This window comes from Azolla caroliniana, unplaced genomic scaffold (assembly GCF_043228905.1).
Source record: "Azolla caroliniana isolate FFs.n. ecotype wild unplaced genomic scaffold, voAzoCaro1.0.p SCAF_10, whole genome shotgun sequence".
NCBI classification, from domain to species: domain Eukaryota; kingdom Viridiplantae; phylum Streptophyta; class Polypodiopsida; order Salviniales; family Salviniaceae; genus Azolla; species Azolla caroliniana.
The window spans coordinates 22,268,593-22,289,865 of record NW_028230445.1 but is presented as its reverse complement, the minus strand read 5'-3'; the positions used below and the strand labels follow the sequence as shown (position 1 = coordinate 22,289,865).

Genomic DNA, 21,273 nt, shown 5'->3' with positions numbered 1-21,273 from the left:
TTGGCCTTGATGAATGACTAATTTTAATTAGCTTTCATCTACAGAAGCAAGTTGAGACTTGAGTAAAATGGACGTAGTAGACGATTGGCATAAAGATTGGTATCCCCATAGATATTTCTTTATATTATCCATAGAAAACAATCTGGCAGTACAATGCTTAAAGAGCTTCAAGGAACACCTGTGAATCTTTATCAGAACTAACCACAGCCTTGTTGCTGAAGCCCTAATATTTTACTATTTAGTAGGAGAAATTAGCATAAAACCCTAAATCTACTTCCCAAGCAGGTCAGATTTGGAGAACAGAGATTCAGGTGAACAAGGTAGTGAGTTTGGCACAACTCCAAGAGATGTGTGTAGGTAGTATGACGTTGACTCTGTTTCTCTTTCCTAGCTTTGCAACATTATTTGTTTTTGTTTGTGTTCTGGGTATGCTTTTGAAACAGTTCATACTTTGTAAAACTGCTTTTTTGTTAGAGCGTCAATGGGTCTTAAATCAAGGGAAAATATGGAGTTTTGTCCTGTCCTGCTTATAAGGCCTAACTTTTGTCCTTGTGTAGGAATCTTAACTGCGAATATGATCAAGCTTTTCAGTGTAAAGCAGAAACAAAAGGAGGCTGCAGAAAGTGCAAATGGAAGAATACCAATAAAAAAACAGAGTGCTGGAGAACTTCGGGTGCAAAAAGGTACGACGCTCACTCATCTTTTGCTGGGCTACACAACATGATGATATCTATTCAGAGTAGCACCCTAGGTGTGCTTGTTGACATTGCACTGAAAATTGAGAACCTGGATTTTTGTTTTCTCTTTTGGTTACTTGAAAATTATTTCTAGATGATATGAATGCATTTAGTGCCAACACACCAATGCCTTTGGTAACATATATTTGTTGTACATCCTTTTTATGATCAGTATAGTGCACACATTCTAGGGTTTATCACATATTTAATGCTCTTTAGACAAAAGGTCACAGTATCAACATTATCCACACGTCTATATTTACACAATCTACAAAGTCTTAATTTAGCTTAGAAATATGCTGCAGAACAATTATTAAACTATCACATGCAGTGATTGTCCCTCTGAGTTGGTAATTGGAGATGTCTTCATGTCCAAGGCAATGAAAGCATTAAATGGACAGAATTCTTGTCGGTTTGTTTTATAGATTATGACTTAGTATAAACTTTCTGTCTTCAATTTCATGGTTTAGGCATCTATGTTTTCATAGATCTGTTGGTTCAGTTTAAGGTTTTTGCAAAATTTTAATGTATTTATTGGCTACCTTCAAGAAAGATAGATTTCTGAATTGAATTCTAATGAATGTTATTTATTTATAATATAACTTCAATCCATTCTTAGTCTGAAATTTGTTGATCTTGGTTTGTGATTGAATCTTCTTGTTAATCACATTTCATCATGGCATAGTTTAAGTGGTATGTCCACAGTTTTCTGAATGAGGCCCTGATTCTGATGAGTGGTTGTCCTGTAAACTGTTCAGATATAAGTGAGTTAAATCTGGCAAAGACAACCTCGATTTCTTTTCCAAATGGGAAGGATGACCTTCTTAACTTTGAGATCACAATTCGACCTGATGAAGGCTATTACATGTAAGATCTTATCAGTGTTGTCTTTTTACTGTGGATTTGACACTGCTGATTTTCTTTTTCCTTCTGTTCTAGGGGTGGTACTTTTGTTTTCAGCTTCACTATTTCTCCTATTTATCCTCATGAAGCTCCTAAAGTGAAGTGCAAGACCAAGGTATTCTAAGGTTTCTCATAAAAAAAGCTGTTTTAGCATGACTGCGTAAGATCTTCTGTAACTTTGCGATGGCAGGTTTATCATCCAAATATAGATTTGGAAGGTAATGTGTGTCTAAACATCCTTCGAGAAGATTGGAAACCTGTCTTGAGCATAAATTCTATTATCTATGGATTGCAGTTCTTGTTTCTGGTGAGTTTTGTTCGGTCTCTTTGCTCAAGTTTCAACATATGATAAGTACCAACCTGCTGTTGTCTCTTTTACATGCAGGACCCCAATCCAGATGACCCTCTCAACAAAGAGGCTGCTGAAGTTCTGAAAGACAGTCCGAAACAATTTGAGCTAAATGTTAAAAGATCAATGGCTGGTGGATATATCAATGGCCATTATTTTACAAGATGCATTTGATGACAAGAAATGCAACCCTGAAGGAACCAGTTTGTGTGCTATTTACGTATAAATCTGCAAAGATTTGAAGTTGCTTATGATCATGATGGCATTTGATGGCATGACTCAAGCTCAATCCATATAATATAATGTGCTTGTATTCCTTATGTTCATGCTGGACATGCTTGCTTACCTGCAACATTTACTTACTTTTTTCACATTGCATTGTCATTCCATCTTTGATTGAGAAGTTGAATGGTTACACAAGTAAATATGTGTTCACCCAGAATACTGGCCTCTTTTTTCTTAACCCACTAATTTCTCTCCAGTCACTAATGCATTTCATCTGGTTGGTGTATGTTTTACAATTTACTGGACTCTGGAGTTTTTCTCTGTGAGTGCTTCTAATAGATCATTATCTGTTAGGCTTAGCAATAGGATACACATAAGACTTTCCATCACCATGTGAGGCAGTATGGTCATGTGAATATTACCAGTATGTGCAGCCCATTCGATAACAGCATAGCCAGGACATAATAATAATTATGTGGTTCTCTTGCTGATGAATTCCACTGCCCAGTCCTACAAGGGAAACAGGATTTCTGCAACTACAGTATTGTCCTATCCTACAGATTTTATGCAAATTGTGAGCTTTTTAAGTTTAAAGCAAATCATTCTGTAATTCATCTGCATCTGCGATTGTCTGGAACAAGCTATTGTGTTTACAATGACACGTTGGGGGCATCCCAACACTCAACATGCTTGCCAATATCATGTGAGGTGACACTTAGAAGGGATGTGATTCAAAGTGTTGTCTCACATGGTTAAGAACTTGGATGGACATGTGATTGATGAATTCTGATGTTTAGATTTTTGGACCTATGGAACTTGCCTCCCTAGTTTTGGGAATGTTTATATGACCTAGAGGTGGTATGCATGCTTTGATACATTGTGAGCTTTTTATGCCAAAGCAAATAATTTATGTCATTATTCTCAATGTGACTTGCTATTGAGCATATTGTTGCATTTACAATGAGCTGTTGGGGGCACCATGGTTGTGTTTCTTAAGCATTTCGGGTTGTTTGTGTAGCATCTAGAGTGTAAGTTCCAATGACCTTACGGAGCAAAACTTGGAAATCTTGGTGATCATATTGTTAATTGCAAATCTATGAAATTAATTGTGGATGAATTGGCAATAGAAACTTACGAAATTTAATTCAGTGTAGACACCAATTGTTGTTTCACTATATACTAAACAAATAAATTGCTCACACAACCAATAATTGACTCACTTATACATGTATCAAGTTTGAAAGAAACCTATTGTCTCTACTAGGGATATTTCTTGAAACTTGTCAAATTAATTGCACATCCACAATAATAATTGTCTCACTATATACTTGAACAATGTTAAAAGGTTGTCTCTACTAGGGATGTTTCTTGAAACTCATCAAATTAATTGCACAGCCACAATAATAATTGTCTCACTATATACTAGAACAATGTTAAATGAAACATGTTCTCTCTACTAGGTATTTCTAGGAATAATAAGATCAACCACAATAATAATTGTCTCACTATATACTTGAACAATGTTAAACGAAACATGTTCTCTCTACTAGGTATTTCTCAGAATAATAAGATCAATCACTGCACATTGAGGTACATAATACAAATTATGCTTGATTAAAAATGAATTAAGATGAAAATGAGAGTAGAAATTATTATCTCCATTACTATTGAATAAATGTAAGATTGATGTTGGAAGGCTATCCAATATCACTTCTTAACAAAACTACAAACTCTTAAGGATATACTATTTCACTTTAAAAGACTTCTATACTCTAGTGAGAATATCGAAGAAAAACTACTTTAAGAAAACAACATTATCTAGAGAAAATCTTCTAGAATAAAGAAGCAATGAATTCTTTCTTGATTTTAAGTCAATACGAAATTCGTTGTCCATTAGATTTGTATTGAATCTCATTCTGCAGTCAACATGATCCACTTTCATATGCACAAACAAGTGCATGCCATGTATCAAAATCCATGGGTTAATAATAATAATAAATAAATAGAAGAATAAGGGACAAGCTGCTCCTTGCAGGATTTTGTACATAAATCACCAACTATTAGAGAAATAAATAGAGCCAATTGTTTAGGACCAATACAAAATGGTTCTTTTAACTTCTATCAAAATTAGTCTTCTGATAGATGCCAAAATGTTTTCTGACATATCAGAATCTGCTCCTTGTCACCATTTGCTGCTTTCTCAGTTGGGTACTGCTTGCATTTCCATCTGATTGCCTTTCCAAGCGCTGATACATCTTCAATAAAGTTCGGTGCATCTCGCATGATAACATGTCCTGCTGGCCTCAAGATACGGTCCATCTCGAGGAGCACATATTTCATTTCACATCTGTTTCCAAAAAAAGACTTAGATAAATAGGCAGGAAAAACCCAATTCAATTGTATGTTCACAAGACTGAAAAAAATTAATAACGTATTAGTATAGCAAATTTTCAGTTTTCATTCTACAGACTCTTCATTAGCATATTTAAAAATGTGATTCTTCTAATGGAGTTTTTGTTAGCATATTATTCGTCCTTCATCCGATGACATACAGTTATCATATTTCAGCTTTCATCCAGTAAGTTACCATTACCATATTTCAGCTTTTGGTTAGAATATTAGAAACAGAAAATTTCTACTTCTGATTCAATGGATTCAGTTAGCTATGAGCATATAAAGTTAAAAAACATCCATTGGACTTTTGGTTATATTAGAAAATGCTAATTATCAGCTTTCATCAAATAGACTTTTGGTTAGCATATTAGAAAATGCAAAGTTTCGGCTTTCATCAAATGGACTGTCAGCATATAGAAAACACAGCATTTCAGCTTTCAATGGATAAGCATATACGAAACGGCAATATATAGGGCTTTCATCCGGTTACCACATGAGAAATGCAAAATCTTAGCTTTAATCCAATGGGTTACATCAAGAGGACCTGTGACTCTCAGCAGTGAAAAGTCCATCTAGGTGAAGCAGATCGTAAGTCCTCGGGTAGGTGGAAAATGCTTCACACCTGAAAATAGGGAGTGGAAAGGTCAGAGATACCACAATCTGAAACTCAGACACTTTTAAAGATATTTCCAAATACAAGAGAAAGTTGGCTTGGTGAATCGGCCTTGCCATTTGAGCCATAGGTTAATTCCAGAAAGAAAATAAACAAGAAAATTAATCAATTAGAAAACTAACCAGTCATTCATGGTCCCGATTAATCCACGATCATAAATGACACCAAGAGAATTGGCTGCATATGATGATACAACATTCATCACCCAAACAGGATCCTGAATCAATGCAGATGCAAACCCACCATACTTGGTATTCATATCCATCACATTCCTTATCTTGTTGGTCCCTAGATCTGGTAGGAGAGTCTTATAATATTTCACAATATCTTTCCATACTCTTGTATCTTTTTTGAAATCATTCTCACTGCCTCCCGAAAATGACTTTACTCTTTCAGGAACTTCCTCCAAACGCGCTGGCCACTTCGGTGTCTGGCCGACTCCAAGTCGTTGAAATGCTGAGTTCGTTTTCACAATGCAGGGTCGGATCGGTACATACCTGATAACAAGCATCATTAAACAAAGGAGACCAGTGAGTAATCCGACAGAATGCAAATTGTCCCAAAATAACTATCAATGGACTGAAACAAAGTGGCAAAGGAACAGTTTGCTGAAATAAAGTCCTCTCTGGGGGCTTCGCCCTTGTTCACACCCTTCCCCTGTAAGCCATGGGTTAGGAGTACAACTCACCTCCATCCTCGGTTCCCGAAATTTGTGATTAAGGAAAAGTTAAACCTTTTCTGAATGGCCTAATAGTACTAAACTTATCGTCAATTACCATGATGCATCTGGATTAATGCTATCATCACAGAATGGTGGAACAGTATCCTCTTCACGGTTATCATAGCAGCTACCATCCACAGGCTTTTGCCAGACTGCAATTTCACCTTTCATATCATATTGGGTATAGCACATCCGCTGAAGGAGGTCTTGAAGCTTATTAAGATTGGCTCGCTCCTTTTCCTCTGTAGTATCCCAGCCTCTCCAATGAGCCTCATAATTGATTGGGGGGCCTGATAGCACCCAAAAACCTCCAGGACGAAGAACTCTGTCTATTTCAAGTAGATTAACCCCACCTACACGTTTATTTAGAAACAAAAAGAATACTATTAATTCTCCCTCGCTTTTTCCCAAACTCCATAAGTATTTGTAACTACGTATGCAGTTTAAAAAATGCATATAAGATTGCAACATGGGAATTCAGAAAATGAGTAATTCAGGGTTAGACTACATGCTATACACGCAACTCACCATGGTCGGTCCAAGGAATTAGACATCGAGAACAATGAATCATATCAAAAGCATTAGCTGGGTAAGGTAATCGTTGAGTAGAAATCACACCCAACATGGCAGGTATTCCTCTTTCGAGAGCAAACTGCACTTGGGCTTCGTGATTATCTCGAGGAGCCAGAGACATGGTCAATATCCCTCGATCCAAGAGATATCCCCCCCAGCTGGCCACCTAAAAACCAACCTAAATTTTCAGCATTGAACCAGTAGAAATGGCTGCTTTTGTCTGTTAAGAGATAAGGAACTTACCCCACAGCCTGTGTCAAGTGCAGTCCGAACAGTTCCATCTTTCATTCCAGGAATGAGCTCTTCCATATGGTTCAGATATTCACCCACACCCCTAGGAAACATTGTGCCTCCACCAGGAAAGAGGAACTTCTCTCCTTCCTTCTGCATCCATCTTTGGTTTGCCTTGATATCGGTAATCCAATCATAAGGCACATTCCTGCAAACCGCCACAAGCAGGACTACATTAAAGTTCACAGATTCCAACCCATGAATTAAGTTTTCCTCTGCTTTTGCTTCAAATTTATGTCCTTTGTTGGGTTACACCATATCAAAACCGAACAATATTATTGAATGATGTTCATTAGCCCTCTTTAGGAGTATACGCATAGTTATACATTAAAGAAGTCACTAAGGTCAGCGATAGGCTCGTTAGCTCACAAAGCGACATTTGGACATTTGGACGACCATATGATAGGTATGATATTGGCATAGATACTGGATCAAAACAAAGTAGATATTCCTCTATAAATCTGTTACACCCTAGATCTACGTCCAGATCAGAAATGTCCAGACAGAGCAGGACTACATTAAAGTTCACAGATTCCAACCCATGAATTAAGTTTTCCTCTGCTTTTGCTTCAAATTTATGTCCTTTGTTGGGTTACACCATATCAAAACCGAACAATATTATTGAATGATGTTCATTAGCCCTCTTTAGGAGTATACGCATAGTTATACATTAAAGAAGTCACTAAGGTCAGCGATAGGCTCGTTAGCTCACAAAGCGACATTTGGACATTTGGACGACCATATGATAGGTATGATATTGGCATAGATACTGGATCAAAACAAAGTAGATATTCCTCTATAAATCTGTTACACCCTAGATCTACGTCCAGATCAGAAATGTCCAGACAGAGCATACCTCTAACCCTAATGTAAAATTATGTTACTCATTACCCCAAAATCACCATTCTGGATACCTACGATTGACAATTGTTGTGAACATGATGGACCTACGGTTAATTGGAACATTATGATAGTTAAACCTATCTATCTATGGTTAATTGAAGCAATATAGATAGATAGACAGGTATAAGAATATATATAGTCATGGCAACGAAATCATTAAAGACAGATATGCTGACCATGGAATTCGGATAGCAATGAATTGGATACAGACATAAGGTTATGCCTTAGGATAGCCAGAATACGGATACTCATGCTCTGGGCATAGATCTGGTTTATAAATTCAGGTTTAATGGTAATTAGCCCTAGATCTATGTCCAGACCTCGTCTATCCAGATTGTGACCACTCAAATGGCCATCCATGAACAATATGAGCCTACAAGCATACATGTGATTAGTGGGGTTTATATTGTTCATGGATGACCATTTGAATGGTCACAATCTAGATAGACGAGGTCTGGGCATAGATCTAGGGTTGATTACCATAAGCCTCAATATATAAACCAGATCAAGGCCCAGAGCATAGGTATCCTTATTCTGGCCATACTGACTCCTTTAAAGCATAACCTTCGGTCTATATCCAATTCATTGCTATCCGAATTCCAAGGTGAGCATATCTCTGTCTTTAATGATTTTTTTGACGTATAGTGAGACATGATCTATACGTATATAAGTTAGGGCAAAAATATCTCACCTGTACCAGCATTCATCCCTACTACGAGGCCAACGGACAGGGACTTTGTAGCCCGTGGGTGGAGGAACTAAGCAATCCATTCTCTCAGTTGGAGGAGGGCAATGGCGCTCTCGAAATGCCATCCGATTCCGATCGTATTTGCCCCATCTCTGGATTAATAATGCATTATTAGCACATGAGGGATTACAAAATATACCCTAGCAGTAGCAAGCATATATTCATGGAACTTATTAAACATCTGACAAGATTAATGGCTTTACACCATCATCTCGTTGCACTGTATGCCCATTAGGGTTTGTAAGGTATAGTCTAGAAATCATATATTCATGGAACTTATAAAAATATCTGATGACATTAGGGTTCTTATCCGTGATTGCATTGCATTATAAGCTCACCCAAGATCACAATGTAACCTAGAAAGAATCTATTAATAGAACTTTTAAAAGATTTGATGAGATTACGGTTCCATCCCTATGATCTCATTGCAACATAAGCCCGTCAGGGTTTCAAATTGCATTAGAAATCATCGATCCACATTTTTATAAACGATCTAATGAGATTAGGGTTCTTGGCCATGATTTCATTGCATTTGCGTGAGTTCTGTACCACGAAAACTGCATTAAGGTTTGAAACTGTAAACGATTGGATGAGATTAAGGATATTATCTCATAATCTTATTAAGGGTTTGCATGTAGCTTATCAAAGAACTTATGAAATTGATTGAATGAAGGACCCTACCCCATGACCCTTTGCACTATATGTCCATTACGGCTAATATTATATGTACCATATAATCATGGAAACTACCCAAGAACTTATGATGTTGGGGGTGTTACCCCATGATCTCGTTGTATTACAAGTTCGTCAGGGTTTGCCAAGTACACATCAGAGAAATAACAAAATATCTGATGATATAATAGGGGCCTCACCTCATGATCTTGTTGTATTAGAAGCACATTGGGGAATTGCAATGCATGTCTTAGAAATCACTATTACATAGAGAATTGCAAAAGAGGTGATGAGGTTAGGAGGCCTTACAGCAGGATCTGTACAAGGTGTGTAGTCCTGAAGAGAAATGTTGCATGGTTTGAACTCCATTGCTTTTATATGAGGTCTGCAGCTGGAATCTAGATTAGATTCAGCAGCCCTAGATTCTATATTCCCAGATCCAAGATCCTTGTCAGAGCAGAAGATACTCCCAAGATAGAAGAAAAGCGAGCACATAGTGAACGCAACCAGAGCTTGGGGGAGCATCTTGGACATCTTCTGATCTGAAGAAGCAAGCTTTCCTTCTTTCTCTCTCATTTTGGATGGCTGAACCCTAGAAGACACAAAACTGTAAAAGGATCGAATTAACAACGGGATCTAAGGAAATGAGGGAGATTGAAGCAGCCCATCAACTAGATTGTGCACAAGGTGTGGTCTTATTAAGAAGAATGAAGAAAGACTACCATAGCCAGGGGGGGGGGGGCAATGAAACAGAGTGGGTCGATCGATCATGCACACATAAATAGTAGGTACTAAGTAAGAAGGAGCAGAGAGTGTTGTAGGTGGACACCACCACAAAGTTTGACTTATTAGCAGTAACTAAGTATGTACATAAGTAAGAAGATTCCCTTAAAACACACACACTACCACCACCCCCATTCTCAAAGGAACAGTAACAATATAATACAATACAATACAATCCTCTCTCTCTCTCTCTCTCTCTCTCTCTCTCTCTCTCTCTCTCTTATAATTCTCAGGCCTATTCACAAAAATAAAAATAAAAAGCCCATCCACCAGATGTATGTATTTTATTCGTATGGAGATGATGATGGAGATGCAGATGGATCCCAAGTCATGTTGAGGAGTTATGTGTGGAGTGCATCACGCATTATATGTTAAAATATGTATGTATATACACATCTATACATACATATAAGTACATATATGTGTGTGTGTGTGTGTGTGTATGTGTGTGTGTGTGTGTGTGTGTGTGTCTTTGTGTGTTTTCATGATCCCCACCCAATTCGATCGACAGACCGGACCTTTGCTTGTACATGTGACGTGCGTGGACTACATATGTATACATATGTATATTAATATCCCCCTCCCAGCAATGTAAGCACATGTAGTATATATATATAAAAGTACACATGATTTATGAAGACATATGTGGCTTTTGTGCCATTGATATTAATTTATCGATCAGTGACACATCGCATTCACAAAGTTTGCATATGTTTGAATGGAAAGAAAGAGACGAATTTCAACAAACCCTGATGCATGAAGTTAACTTGCAATCTCGAGATCGTGTGTGCGTCATGCATATAATCAAATGCCCCATTTCCTTTCGGGATTTCTTAACACATAGTCTTAAACTTATGGTCGTGTGTGTCTAAGCCTTCTTTGGACTAATACTGAGACTAAAGGGTATATAAGGTGGGGTACTTAGCGACAGACACTCGACACCATAGCTTGATCCATTGTTTCATGGATATCCACTATTATTCCTTTACATATTTATGAACAACCCCTAGTCTATGACATGATTTTCCAACTTATGGGCTAATGCTCAGCCTATCAGTACTAAAGAGAAGTGGCAAGCAAGAATGAAAAGAAAACCTCTTCTCATCTCGTCGGTTTGAATTGGAAAGTCATATCTTGTTGATTTTATCGAGTAGAGTGCATATATATATGCTCATTACACTCTGTAAGGCCATGCATGCGCCACTATCACAGGTTGAAACTCATTCTGCCGTACATGCATACGAATAAAAGAAGGAAGAAAAGGAAAAGAAAGATGTGTCGACGACAATGTGGAAGCATTGCCAGCCCTTTCTTTGTACATATGTATATGGAGAGAGAGAGAGAGAGAGAGAGAGAGAGAGAGAGAGAGAGTGTGTGTGTGTGTCCCCACTAACTATTACTAATGAATGGCATGTGATAAGGTCAAAGTGCTTGCTTTCCTCCTTAAAACTCTGAAAAAAACTTCAACGTCTATGACTTTGCAATTTTGTAGTGGTAACATAAGAGCAATCGATGGGATCCATCCAATTGGGGGCTTTCATGTCAACACGCGCTCCATCAAATGAAGACATACAGACAGAAAATAAAAGAAAAGAAAAGAAAAGAGAAATGGTTGATTTGTTTGTAGAGATGTAGATAAATCCGGAAGCCTACTCTTTGTTTATTGTAGAAACCGAGGGATCAAGAGCCACCCACATCTTCTTCACACTCAATTCCGCCTCTTCTATTTCTTTTCTCTGTTTTCTTTTTGTCAAAGTTCGGAAAACGAGAAACAGAGACATTCTCTTTTTCTTTTTCGCGTGAGTTGTATCGAAGGTCAGAAATTCATTTCTCAAAGCTAACTTTCAGCGATCTTCATTTCATTCGTATGCAGCCTTTGCTCAGGAATCCCAAAATTTGTGTGTTTTGAATAATAATTATAGGTGATGTGCGTGTATGTTCTGTTTTCATGTGAGATATGGCTAATGGTTTTTGATGATGAGGGAGAAGGATGAAATTGACACATTTGCATAATCAATCCTGATTTTTATGATGTGCAAAGATCAAGCTATTCATTTATAACACTATATTATTCTGATTGGCGTGTGGCATACATAGTTAACAATGCTTTTGATTGAATAGTATAGTGACAGTTTGAAATAGATGCATTCACATAATCAATAGAGGTTCATACAAGATGCGATGTGGATTTTCGTGTAATATGACAGTGTGAAGTATGTGTAACAGAATCAAGAAGGTTTAAATGGAATGATGAAAGGTAGTTTTGCATGTGATATGATAGTGTGTGCAAGTATTTTAGTACATTATATATATATATATATATATATATATATATATATATGATACGATATGTGCAACTAACGGCAGTTTAGCATATGACATGATAGTCTGAAATATGAACAAGTACATCAGTACATTATCACAGCCTGAAGTACGTATGTCCAGTGAATGTATGTATGTGCAAGTGTCTCCGTAACAACTATCATAATCTGATGTAAATGAATGGATAGGGAATCTCAAGAAATAAGAATGTTCTGATACTTGATTCAGTGGTTAACTTTATCTTCTCTCTTAATGGCAGAGCACAGTTTAATTTCTATGTCTGGCAATAGGGGCAGGGGGGATAAAAGTCCTGATCTATGTTTTAAACTAAAGTAAATTCCTCCATTGTACATGAGATCATGCCACAAAAGTATTCTGTACATACATGTGTGGGAACCACAGCAAATCGTTAAACTTAAGTAAAGTTCTTTTAAACCGAGTACAGGAATGTGTAAGTCTCTGGTACAAATGATAATAATGTTACATCTACACTTCCTCTCTTGTAAGTAAGTACACTCTATGCAAAGGACAGATGGGGTTTGCTGTCCAAAAGCTGTATTGACCCCAAGCTATGTCATACACTTCTAATACAATGGCTCCGGAATTGAGTGAATCTTTCATATCTCACTCTCATGGGGTCGGGCTACCCAGAGAGAGCTGAGAGCACGAAGGCGAGAGAAGTAATCTCCAATAGCAAGCAAGCTTCTAGCTGCTTGATGAACTGTAAGAATGCGATTGAGTTGATGCAGCATCTGTTGACGGAGATTGTCAGCCTGTGGATAGAAATAAATCAATTAAATAAAACCAATACCCCTAAAATATTGCTAGGGTAAAATGCCATAACGCTCCTTACTTGTGGTGCATCTACCAAAATGCCCCAACATTTTTAAAGATCGCCAAAATATACCTATGGCATAGTAAAATTTACAGTGCAGAGGCTATTCTGCTAATGTTTGGAAAAACATAGGGGTGTTCTGGTAAATACCTAACGAGTTGGGGTATTTTGGTGTTCCTGCCTAAATTTTATGTGACATGCTAATTTAAACTATGTTAGAACACTGAACAAAAGTTAAAGAGTGTCAACCTGCCACACAAAGTTCTCTAATGTCCCAAGTTTCCCTACTGCCAAAGCTATATGCTCCATGTGATTGGTATTGGAGGTTGCCGGAAGGCTAGTACATAAGATATTGGATAAATTTTGTTGCAAAGCTTCCATCCCCTGAGATAGTGCATCTTCAGCCTGCTCTGAAGACTGCTGTAGATTAAATATTGCTATCACTTGATTCTCAGAAAGTGGCTCGACTTGGGGAATCAAAATCTGCATTGTAAGGAATTCACAACAGCCTGAGATGCAGCAGAAAGTGAACTTGTGTATCAACCTTTGCTCATCTTTTGTCTTCATCGTAATTCAAAGTCGATTTTGGTGAAATAGACAGAAATGATGTGGGCATCAAAAAAATGCAGCCAACAAGATTTACAGGAAATCAAGAGTAATACCTTGAGATAATTAAGGTTTGGTAAAATTAAGAGACAAAGCAGACAATAATATTTATAAATATGGGTATATTTATCAGATAGGAATATAGTCAGTCTATATTATGGGTAAACATAGCAAATAAGATCATCTATGGATATAGGTAAGAAATGCTCATATACGTAAAAATCTTTGTGATGATATATGTATTATGTAGCATGCAGAAGTCTAGTGATCTTTTTGGCTGGTAAGTTTTGGAGGGTTACCCTCAAGGGACATTTTTTCAAACACATGATTACATATGACCTCACATGCATGCTCACATGATAAGATATTGATGTGCATACCTTAAGCAGATCAGACGGTCGGAAACCACCCATCCACATCAAACAGCGTTCTGCTGGCGTCTTCCACATTCCAGAAACAATGTGGAAAACATCGGCTTTCACAGCCCTATTTTTGAGTTGAAATAGCTCATCATAGAGAGATGTACCATTCTCCACAAGAACATGTAGATCAACACAAGATGCGTGAGTTTCCATGGCGGATCGGAGCTTGAAAAGATGCAGATTTTGCTCTTCAACCCAGAGAGTATAATCCATATTGAAGGCAACAATATCTATAAAATGGTTGAACTATTGAAGAAAGAGCAGCCTCTGATATAGACATACATGTATAATATAAACATGGCATGCATGCCTGAATGAATTAGTGGAAGCATTGTTGTGTGCACATACGTAAACAGACACACAATATGAATGCCTATACACAGTGGCCTGTCACTTAAAAACCATATACAATGAGATTTATTCCTAATAATGGTCAGCAATGGCTAGCCATACAATATGCCTGTTTAAGAAAACAATTGCAGGAGTGCCCAGAGTTCATTGGTATTGGCCGTGGACACGGATAACATAAAGGCAAGTTTTTGTGCAATGGTATGTGAGAAAGAAACTATTAATGTTTGCAATCGAAACCAACATACCTGGATGGCTCTGACCTTCCCTCGAGGAGACACTTGGAAGTATCCTCTGTGGTACATTGATGGAAGTAAGCATATATCAAAAGGTGAAAACATAGAACCTAGAAAATGGAGGGCAATTTTACCTGTTGCCTTAAGTTCTGAAGTTCTTGTTCCAGCTGATTGAGCTTCCTACGGCTTGTTTCCAATTGCTGGACGTAGGCCTATGATTGCATTATTTTCTATGTCAGAAAACGTCCAGAAGTAGTGAACATTTAAATCATCATAAGAGAGAATTAATAAATAAACCTAAAAGAAAGAGTACTTTTTTCCTTAACCGGCTTTTGCGGGCAGCTTCCCGGTTTTGGGCAAGTCGCCGAAGAACCTTTTGTACCAATGGAACCGAAGGTTGAAAATCTCCAGCAGAAAAATATAATTATGAAAATCTGACAAAAATATGCCACTTCACCTTAGAAGAGTTCCTTATCTTTGTATGTTCATGATCGGAAGATCTAGAGGTTCCTCCTGTATCAATCTTATCATTGTTCTGTGTTTCAAACAAGTTATAAGCACTAATGCAGGCCAAAATAAGTACAGCATAAATCGAGCATAAAGTGATAGACTCACTTCATTTTCTTCTCTAATATCAGTAAATGTAGAAGCTTCACCCAATCCAAAATTACTTCCATCCCACATTTGAAAGTAATTCCTAGGTGGGAATCGAAAGCTCATTCTTTAATGAGGAATCAGAACATTTGTATCCTTACGTAGCCCCCAAATAGAGTCTTGGAAACAGATGTATACCTACATTAACCATTATGTTTTCAGTAGACTCTTTTTGGTAAGAAATTGTTAAGGTTTTATATTCCACTTTGTCAGATTGAAACTAATCAATGTGATACGACATGCTACTTGCTACTTGTTACATGTAATAATACGTCCAAAGGGTAGCCAGAGATAGTTGAGCTTGTTTATATGTATACCAATTAAACTTAGCTCGAAGTCAAGACCGTAAAGTAAAATACACACTCTGAACTTTAATCACACTTGATGAGATTGTACAACGGGATTAGTGAGAAATAAGGAAATTTCTAGTCCCACAAACATATCATATGGCATTTAATTTAATGAGCTTCAGTCACACTTCAGGAAATTGTGTACCACTGTAATTATAGGAAGTGATGAAATTTCGAGTGCCACAATATGTAGTGATCACATTCTTATAATTGCAGAACACTCAAATTATAATGGTTCAAAGCAAATTAGGATTTTGTCCCTCGGGTATCCATTAAACATTCATTGTCACAGAAGAAGACAAGAAGACAAGAAAAGAAGCATCAGAACATAACCCAAGACTTGCACATGTAATGGTCTTACCATCTCAGTTGTGAAAATTGAGTCTAAATATTTTGAGAAGAAGTGTATAGAAGATAGGGTGCTGCCAAACAGGGAAGGGAGCCTGAAGTTTTGAATAACTGACATACTTTCAGCTGGAGACAGACAGACAGACGGACAGAGCAATCGAGAGGAGGGAAAATAAATAAAGTGTTGTGTATATTCTCTTTTGGCTAATATGTACATACATACATATACATACATATGTATGTATACATACATACTGATACAGTACATAATACATACACATTTCGCGTTCTTTCTTCTATTGTTTGTTTCCTTTTATCTCATTATTCATATTATATACATACATACATATATGTTTGTTTATATATATTTATATATTTATATTGTTGTCCCGCCCATGGAACCAACTACCTTGCATTTTTACATTGGAGCTATGTCCTAGCATATGTGTCTACTACTATACTATACTAGTCTAGTCTAGCCATTGTGCTCGCATACACATCACACCTTGCATTTTTACATTGGAGCTTACTTGTATGCTATAAAGTCAATCTGTGCATAACTTGGCCCTAGGTAAGTAAGCAACCTCGCCAAATCTCGACTGTAATTCTTCGCTCCCAATTTAGTTTTGCACCCTTAAGTTTCTCCCATGGTAAAAGTGGTCATTATCAATAGAGTACCAAAGATAAAGAATCCAAGTGTGTTGCCTCTACGATCAATCAGCGTGAACTTGTGCAAGTACAATTATTCTTCAGAACAAAGAACATCAATTAGAGCCAAAGCAACCATTCATGTAAATGAAAACACTTGTATTATGAAGAATGTACATGCTTTATAAAGAAAACGAATTACCTCAAATTCTCGTATAATTCATCATTTCTTTAACCCCTTTATGGAGTGGAGTACTTACTTAATAGCCTCAATTGAGGAAAGCAACATTGTAGACTTGGAACCCTCTTGCTTGGTTCTAGTAAATTTGACAATGAAGTATGGCATAATACCTTCACAATAACACGTGCTACTATACTTATTACAATACATTCACAGTAACACATGCTACTATAATTATGACAAGGCAAATAGTCCAACATAGTGCTCAGTGTAAGTTTTGTTCATGCATTATAATGTACAATACATCAATGCCTTTTAAGAGTTCAAAATGGCCAACGAAATCAAACGATACATCTTAAAGTGTTTTCTTGTCTTTAAAAACGATCGTGAGAAGTATTGTCTCTAACTTGAAAACCAATCACTCGCGTTAGTAGTCAATTACAATTGTGTGTGAATGTATAAACGAAGTCAAACATTTACACAGAGAACCCAAAAGCCCTAATTCATGCATTCAAGTTGCATGGATAAGTTTTTGTATACACTAGATTGAGGATATGCATGTGAAAAGCGAGTCTTTACTTATAAAGAAATCATTGCCTTAATGTGTATGGACAATAAAATATTGAAACACGTGCACTTATCCACACAAAAAGATTAAATCTTGTGCATATGCATTACTTTTCCATAAAGAAATTACTTTATATAGGGAAGTGTGATTACATACATGTAAACCTATAGATGAACACACACACACAACTCTACAAGGTCACATATCATCGTATTCACCATTTGAATTGGCATGTAGAGTGGTATTGAGTTTGCAGTTGTAGTTTCTATTTAGATCCCTAGAAGGGAAGGGTTCTATACTTTGTAGTAAGTTAGCCATGGTGGAGTTTTTTTCTTTTGTAATGAAAGCCATTATTTACGAAGAGCTAGATAGATATATAGATTATATTATCATCTTTGGAGGTCAAATATGACCTATGAGACTAAAAATATTACATTTCACGTGATACGTGTGAAAGTGAGTAGTGACTCTCGATGTTCAAGAACTTTACCAATGAATGTTGCAATCAAGAGTGCACATTGTGTTTTTGAGAGGAATTCATGCAAGGATTGGGCTCGGTCGAAGAGATGTGGAAAGCATGGTCAAATATTATCAAAGGTAGATCATTGTATCAAAGTGGGATACTCAGAGAGAGAGAGAGAGAGAGAGATTTCATATTCAGAGGTCAAGTGTGAACGATGAGACCAAAAGAAGGGTGCTTACATGTAATACATGTGAAAGTGAGTAGCAATGTTGTAATGTGGCGTGTGCAAAGGAGAAAAGGTGCTAAATTTCAACTTTATGATAGGTTAAAACTTAAGGGCTTGGTTGAAGAAGTTGTTGGGAAAAGGCATGAGAGGAGATAGAGTTAGCTAACTCAAATGGCGAGACATATTGACACGAATAATAAGGTCAAGGGCTAGTTCAACCCAACTAGGGGCAATGAAGGCAAAATGTGAGTTATAATGTGAAAGTGTGACAATAATCTAGCATTATGCTAGCACTAAAGAAAAAAGCGTGTGCACGTTAAAAGAGGCAAAACTATTTTTATCGATATAACAGGCAAGAGAGCTCATTGTCAACTTCATTGCTTTTGATTTTCAAGCACCCGGCCTTCAACAAAAATTCTAATCACAGGGTGACAACTTCAAGAGGGTGTGTGGGAGAACTATTCAACAAAAAGCAATGTTGTCGTCATTTGTAGGCTCATAGGCCAAAACTCAAAGAAATTACCCTAGTTTGTTTTCCTTGGTCTTGATGATATTCAGCCTACGTAGAAGGATTATTAGATGCAAATTTGGGTATTAATCGTGGGGGTTTTTTCCTCTTTTGTAGTATTTGATGTATGTGTGGGATTTATAACTACTTTGCTATTTAAAATGTGACGAGCTTGATTAAATTTCAAACAGTCATTACGACAGTCTTGTAACCATCTTCAAATTGTCATTATGGCAATCTTGATATTTGTGATAGACATTAGTAGTCCTCTTGTAACCATCTTGTTATCTCCTTCGAATGTTCAATTCTCTTCAAATGAAGACTCCACCAATCTTGAAAATTTGTAAATTTTATATTTGTTGTAAGTCAAGTACACATATATTTATTGATATTCGCATGTATGTATGTATATATGTACATGCTTGTGTGCAGAGAGATACATGTGTTCAAGTGTATTCAAATGTGTAGGTTGACACATATGTGTAGGTATATGTTCAAGTATGTGAGTATGTCTAAGTGCTGGTTCACACGTAGCTAAATGTTTATTATATATGTGAGTGTATTCAAATTACAACAAATATCAATTTTACTTATTCCAAGATTGGTGGAATCGTCATTTGAAGACAATTGAGCATTCGACGGAGATAAGAGGATGGTTAAAAGAGGACACATATTTGTGCCACCCACATAGTTATGTCTATCACAACATCGTTAATAGGCACGTATTGATGAATGATACAAAAATGTGGGATTTCAAAAGCTTCGTTTATGGTAGCAAATTGCAATATTGGGTTAAAATAGGGTGGCTCTCTCATTGTTCTTTTGAAGCAAAGGTATTTATATGGCAAGATATGGTTGGTGGTTTTCTTGTTGGAGATGCTTTGAGAAGGAGAAACATTATTGATAGGATGTGTTTCATTTGCATAGTTGTGGTAGAACATAACCAACATCAATTTTTTTATGGAGTCCAATGACAACATATTTTGGAAGTTTTATCTTATTTGGTTGTTTTTCCTTTAAGGCCTTTTTAGTGGGTCTTTGCAAAAATGGATACAAGATAATTACCATCCAAATTTTTATTTGTGTTTGATTACTTAAGGGTTTGGGGTTATGGCATATCCAGTGTTTGATTATTTGAAGGTTTGGGCTTTGTGTTGGATGGACAATTTATAATCTATAAGAAAAATTGAAAGTTGAAGGATGGTTCCGGTGTTTGATTATTTGAAGGTTTGGGCTTTGTGTTGGATGGACAATCTATAATCTATAAGGAAATTTGAAAGTTGAAGAATGTGTAAAATGCACATAAAGATAATTAAAACCAGCTTACCTAGCTTCTTACTTCTTGCTCAATTTATAGGTGATTCAAAGGTACCCATTTGGGTTGGCTTAGCTACATGTGTGCTAAAAGGGTGGCACAAAGGAACACATGTAAACCACAGCATGAAGGCATGCACTTGCACCCATAGTACGTAAAATTCGTGTTCGTCTAGCATAGCATTCGTTTTCATACATTGGAAAACAAATGCGAATGTTATTCAAACATTCTTGTGTATTTTTCCTTTTTTTAGGTTTATTTACCTCATAATAAATAGTTAATCCAAAAGTATGGTATTTACCATTCTTCGAGGGTGTTTACCCTACTCGGATGATTGAAACATTCGCGAATGCAAATGCACGTATGGTATGTATGGTTCATACTATGCTTGCACCAAAGGGACACCACAGTTGTTTTGGCAATTTTATTTGTTGGAAAAGGAAAGGAAATTTGGATGAAGACCATGTATATGTTGTTTATATTGGCACTTTGACCATGTGGTCCATATTACGATTAGACTAGATTAACAATACGTGGAAAGCAAATTCAAATGAAGTTGAATGCATGACATTTCATCAAAGTGGGCCACATAAACTTCCGAATTTGTTCAAGGAAAAATATGCATAGCTTATGAGTCTCCTTGTGCCAATGCCATACCTCAATCAACGAGGATATGAGTTAAGCCATATGAAAGTAATAAGTGGAGATGGCGAACATAGATGAGCTCTAGCATGTATCAATGGGAGAATAGTATGGCTTCATAATTCTATGCAAAATATGTAATGTGATGTGTAAAACATGAAACATTGCATCTTCCCCAACATTTGATAGATTGGTGTTCGAAAAACTTTATTCTAGAGAAATCTATTGTAGTATCATAAAGCAAGAGTAAGAGTCGTTGTATCTTCCAAACGCTTCTTTCACATCTTACATCTATCTTGAACATTACTTGCTTCTTTGCTATTTCTAGAAGTTGAAACATTTGCTTCATATATCACAAGCAATGTTCCTTTGGCACATTGCAAATTTCTTCAACACACAATCCAAAAGTGTTTAATGCAATGCTTACATGAATTGGTTGAGTAGTCCAACCAAGTAACTAACCTTGTGGCTAAGTTGTAGGTTAAGTATGTTAGGAAACCTGCAATGATTTGCATATACTCATTGGGGTTCACCATGGATGATGGTTCTGAATTCCATCCTCAACTCAAAGTGTGGTTTAATGAAGTTGTAATATACTTGCATTCTGTTATTCCAATTTTGAACACTAG

At 36.7% G+C, this 21,273-nt stretch overlaps 3 protein-coding genes and 1 long non-coding RNA gene across 5 annotated transcripts in view; 2 read left to right on the top strand and 2 right to left on the bottom strand.

The window, feature by feature from the left end:
* The window catches only part of LOC147859641 (uncharacterized), a 71,905-nt gene that overhangs the window by 17,132 nt on the left and 33,500 nt on the right, over positions 1-21,273 (top strand). The window lies entirely within an intron of this gene.
* On the top strand, positions 233-2,431 carry LOC147859647 (NEDD8-conjugating enzyme Ubc12-like). The gene is made up of 6 exons (XM_087326045.1): positions 233-357; positions 558-683; positions 1,496-1,604; positions 1,677-1,755; positions 1,831-1,947; positions 2,026-2,431. Exons 1-6 carry the CDS (start codon positions 348-350, stop codon positions 2,161-2,163), a joined length of 579 nt encoding a protein of 192 aa, XP_087182171.1. The 5' UTR covers positions 233-347; the 3' UTR covers positions 2,164-2,431.
* Positions 4,055-9,869, bottom strand: LOC147859646 (putative methyltransferase PMT20). Its single transcript, XM_087325487.1, has 8 exons — positions 9,499-9,869; positions 8,461-8,609; positions 6,819-7,014; positions 6,531-6,741; positions 6,058-6,355; positions 5,404-5,778; positions 5,153-5,230; positions 4,055-4,561 (listed from the first exon to the last, which is right to left on the bottom strand). Exons 1-8 carry the CDS (start codon positions 9,763-9,765, stop codon positions 4,342-4,344), a joined length of 1,794 nt encoding a protein of 597 aa, XP_087181613.1. The 5' UTR covers positions 9,766-9,869; the 3' UTR covers positions 4,055-4,341.
* LOC147859645 (transcription factor TGA2.2-like) lies at positions 12,611-16,124 on the bottom strand. Of its 2 annotated transcripts, XM_087325829.1 has the most exons (9): positions 16,107-16,124; positions 15,357-15,533; positions 15,199-15,276; positions 15,055-15,114; positions 14,876-14,953; positions 14,754-14,799; positions 14,116-14,387; positions 13,379-13,612; positions 12,611-13,067 (listed from the first exon to the last, which is right to left on the bottom strand). In XM_087325829.1, the coding sequence occupies exons 2-9, from the start codon at positions 15,459-15,461 to the stop codon at positions 12,912-12,914; spliced, it is 1,029 nt and encodes a 342-aa protein (XP_087181955.1). In that variant the 5' UTR covers positions 15,462-15,533; positions 16,107-16,124; the 3' UTR covers positions 12,611-12,911. The 2 variants fall into 2 exon arrangements, with proteins under 2 accessions (XP_087181955.1, XP_087181954.1); XM_087325828.1 differs by lacking the exon at positions 16,107-16,124 and having other exon boundaries at positions 15,357-16,079.

Coding starts and splice junctions, on each gene's coding strand:
- LOC147859647 (XM_087326045.1), top strand. Junction 684..1,495: donor AGAACTTCGGGTGCAAAAAG/GTACGACGCTCA, acceptor TAAACTGTTCAG/ATATAAGTGAGTTAAATCTG. Junction 1,605..1,676: donor CCTGATGAAGGCTATTACAT/GTAAGATCTTAT, acceptor CTTCTGTTCTAG/GGGTGGTACTTTTGTTTTCA.
- LOC147859646 (XM_087325487.1), bottom strand. CDS start 9,765: ATGAGAGAGAAAGAAGGAAAGCTTGCTTCTTCAGATCAGAAGATGTCC. Junction 5,231..5,403: donor ATCGGGACCATGAATGACTG/GTTAGTTTTCTA, acceptor CCCTATTTTCAG/GTGTGAAGCATTTTCCACCT. Junction 4,562..5,152: donor TTCACTGCTGAGAGTCACAG/GTCCTCTTGATG, acceptor TTTTGGAAACAG/ATGTGAAATGAAATATGTGC.
- LOC147859645 (XM_087325829.1), bottom strand. CDS start 15,461: ATGAGCTTTCGATTCCCACCTAGGAATTACTTTCAAATGTGGGATGGA. Junction 15,277..15,356: donor ATATTAGAGAAGAAAATGAA/GTGAGTCTATCA, acceptor TTTGAAACACAG/AACAATGATAAGATTGATAC. Junction 14,388..14,753: donor GGAAGGTCAGAGCCATCCAG/GTATGTTGGTTT, acceptor ACCATTTTATAG/ATATTGTTGCCTTCAATATG.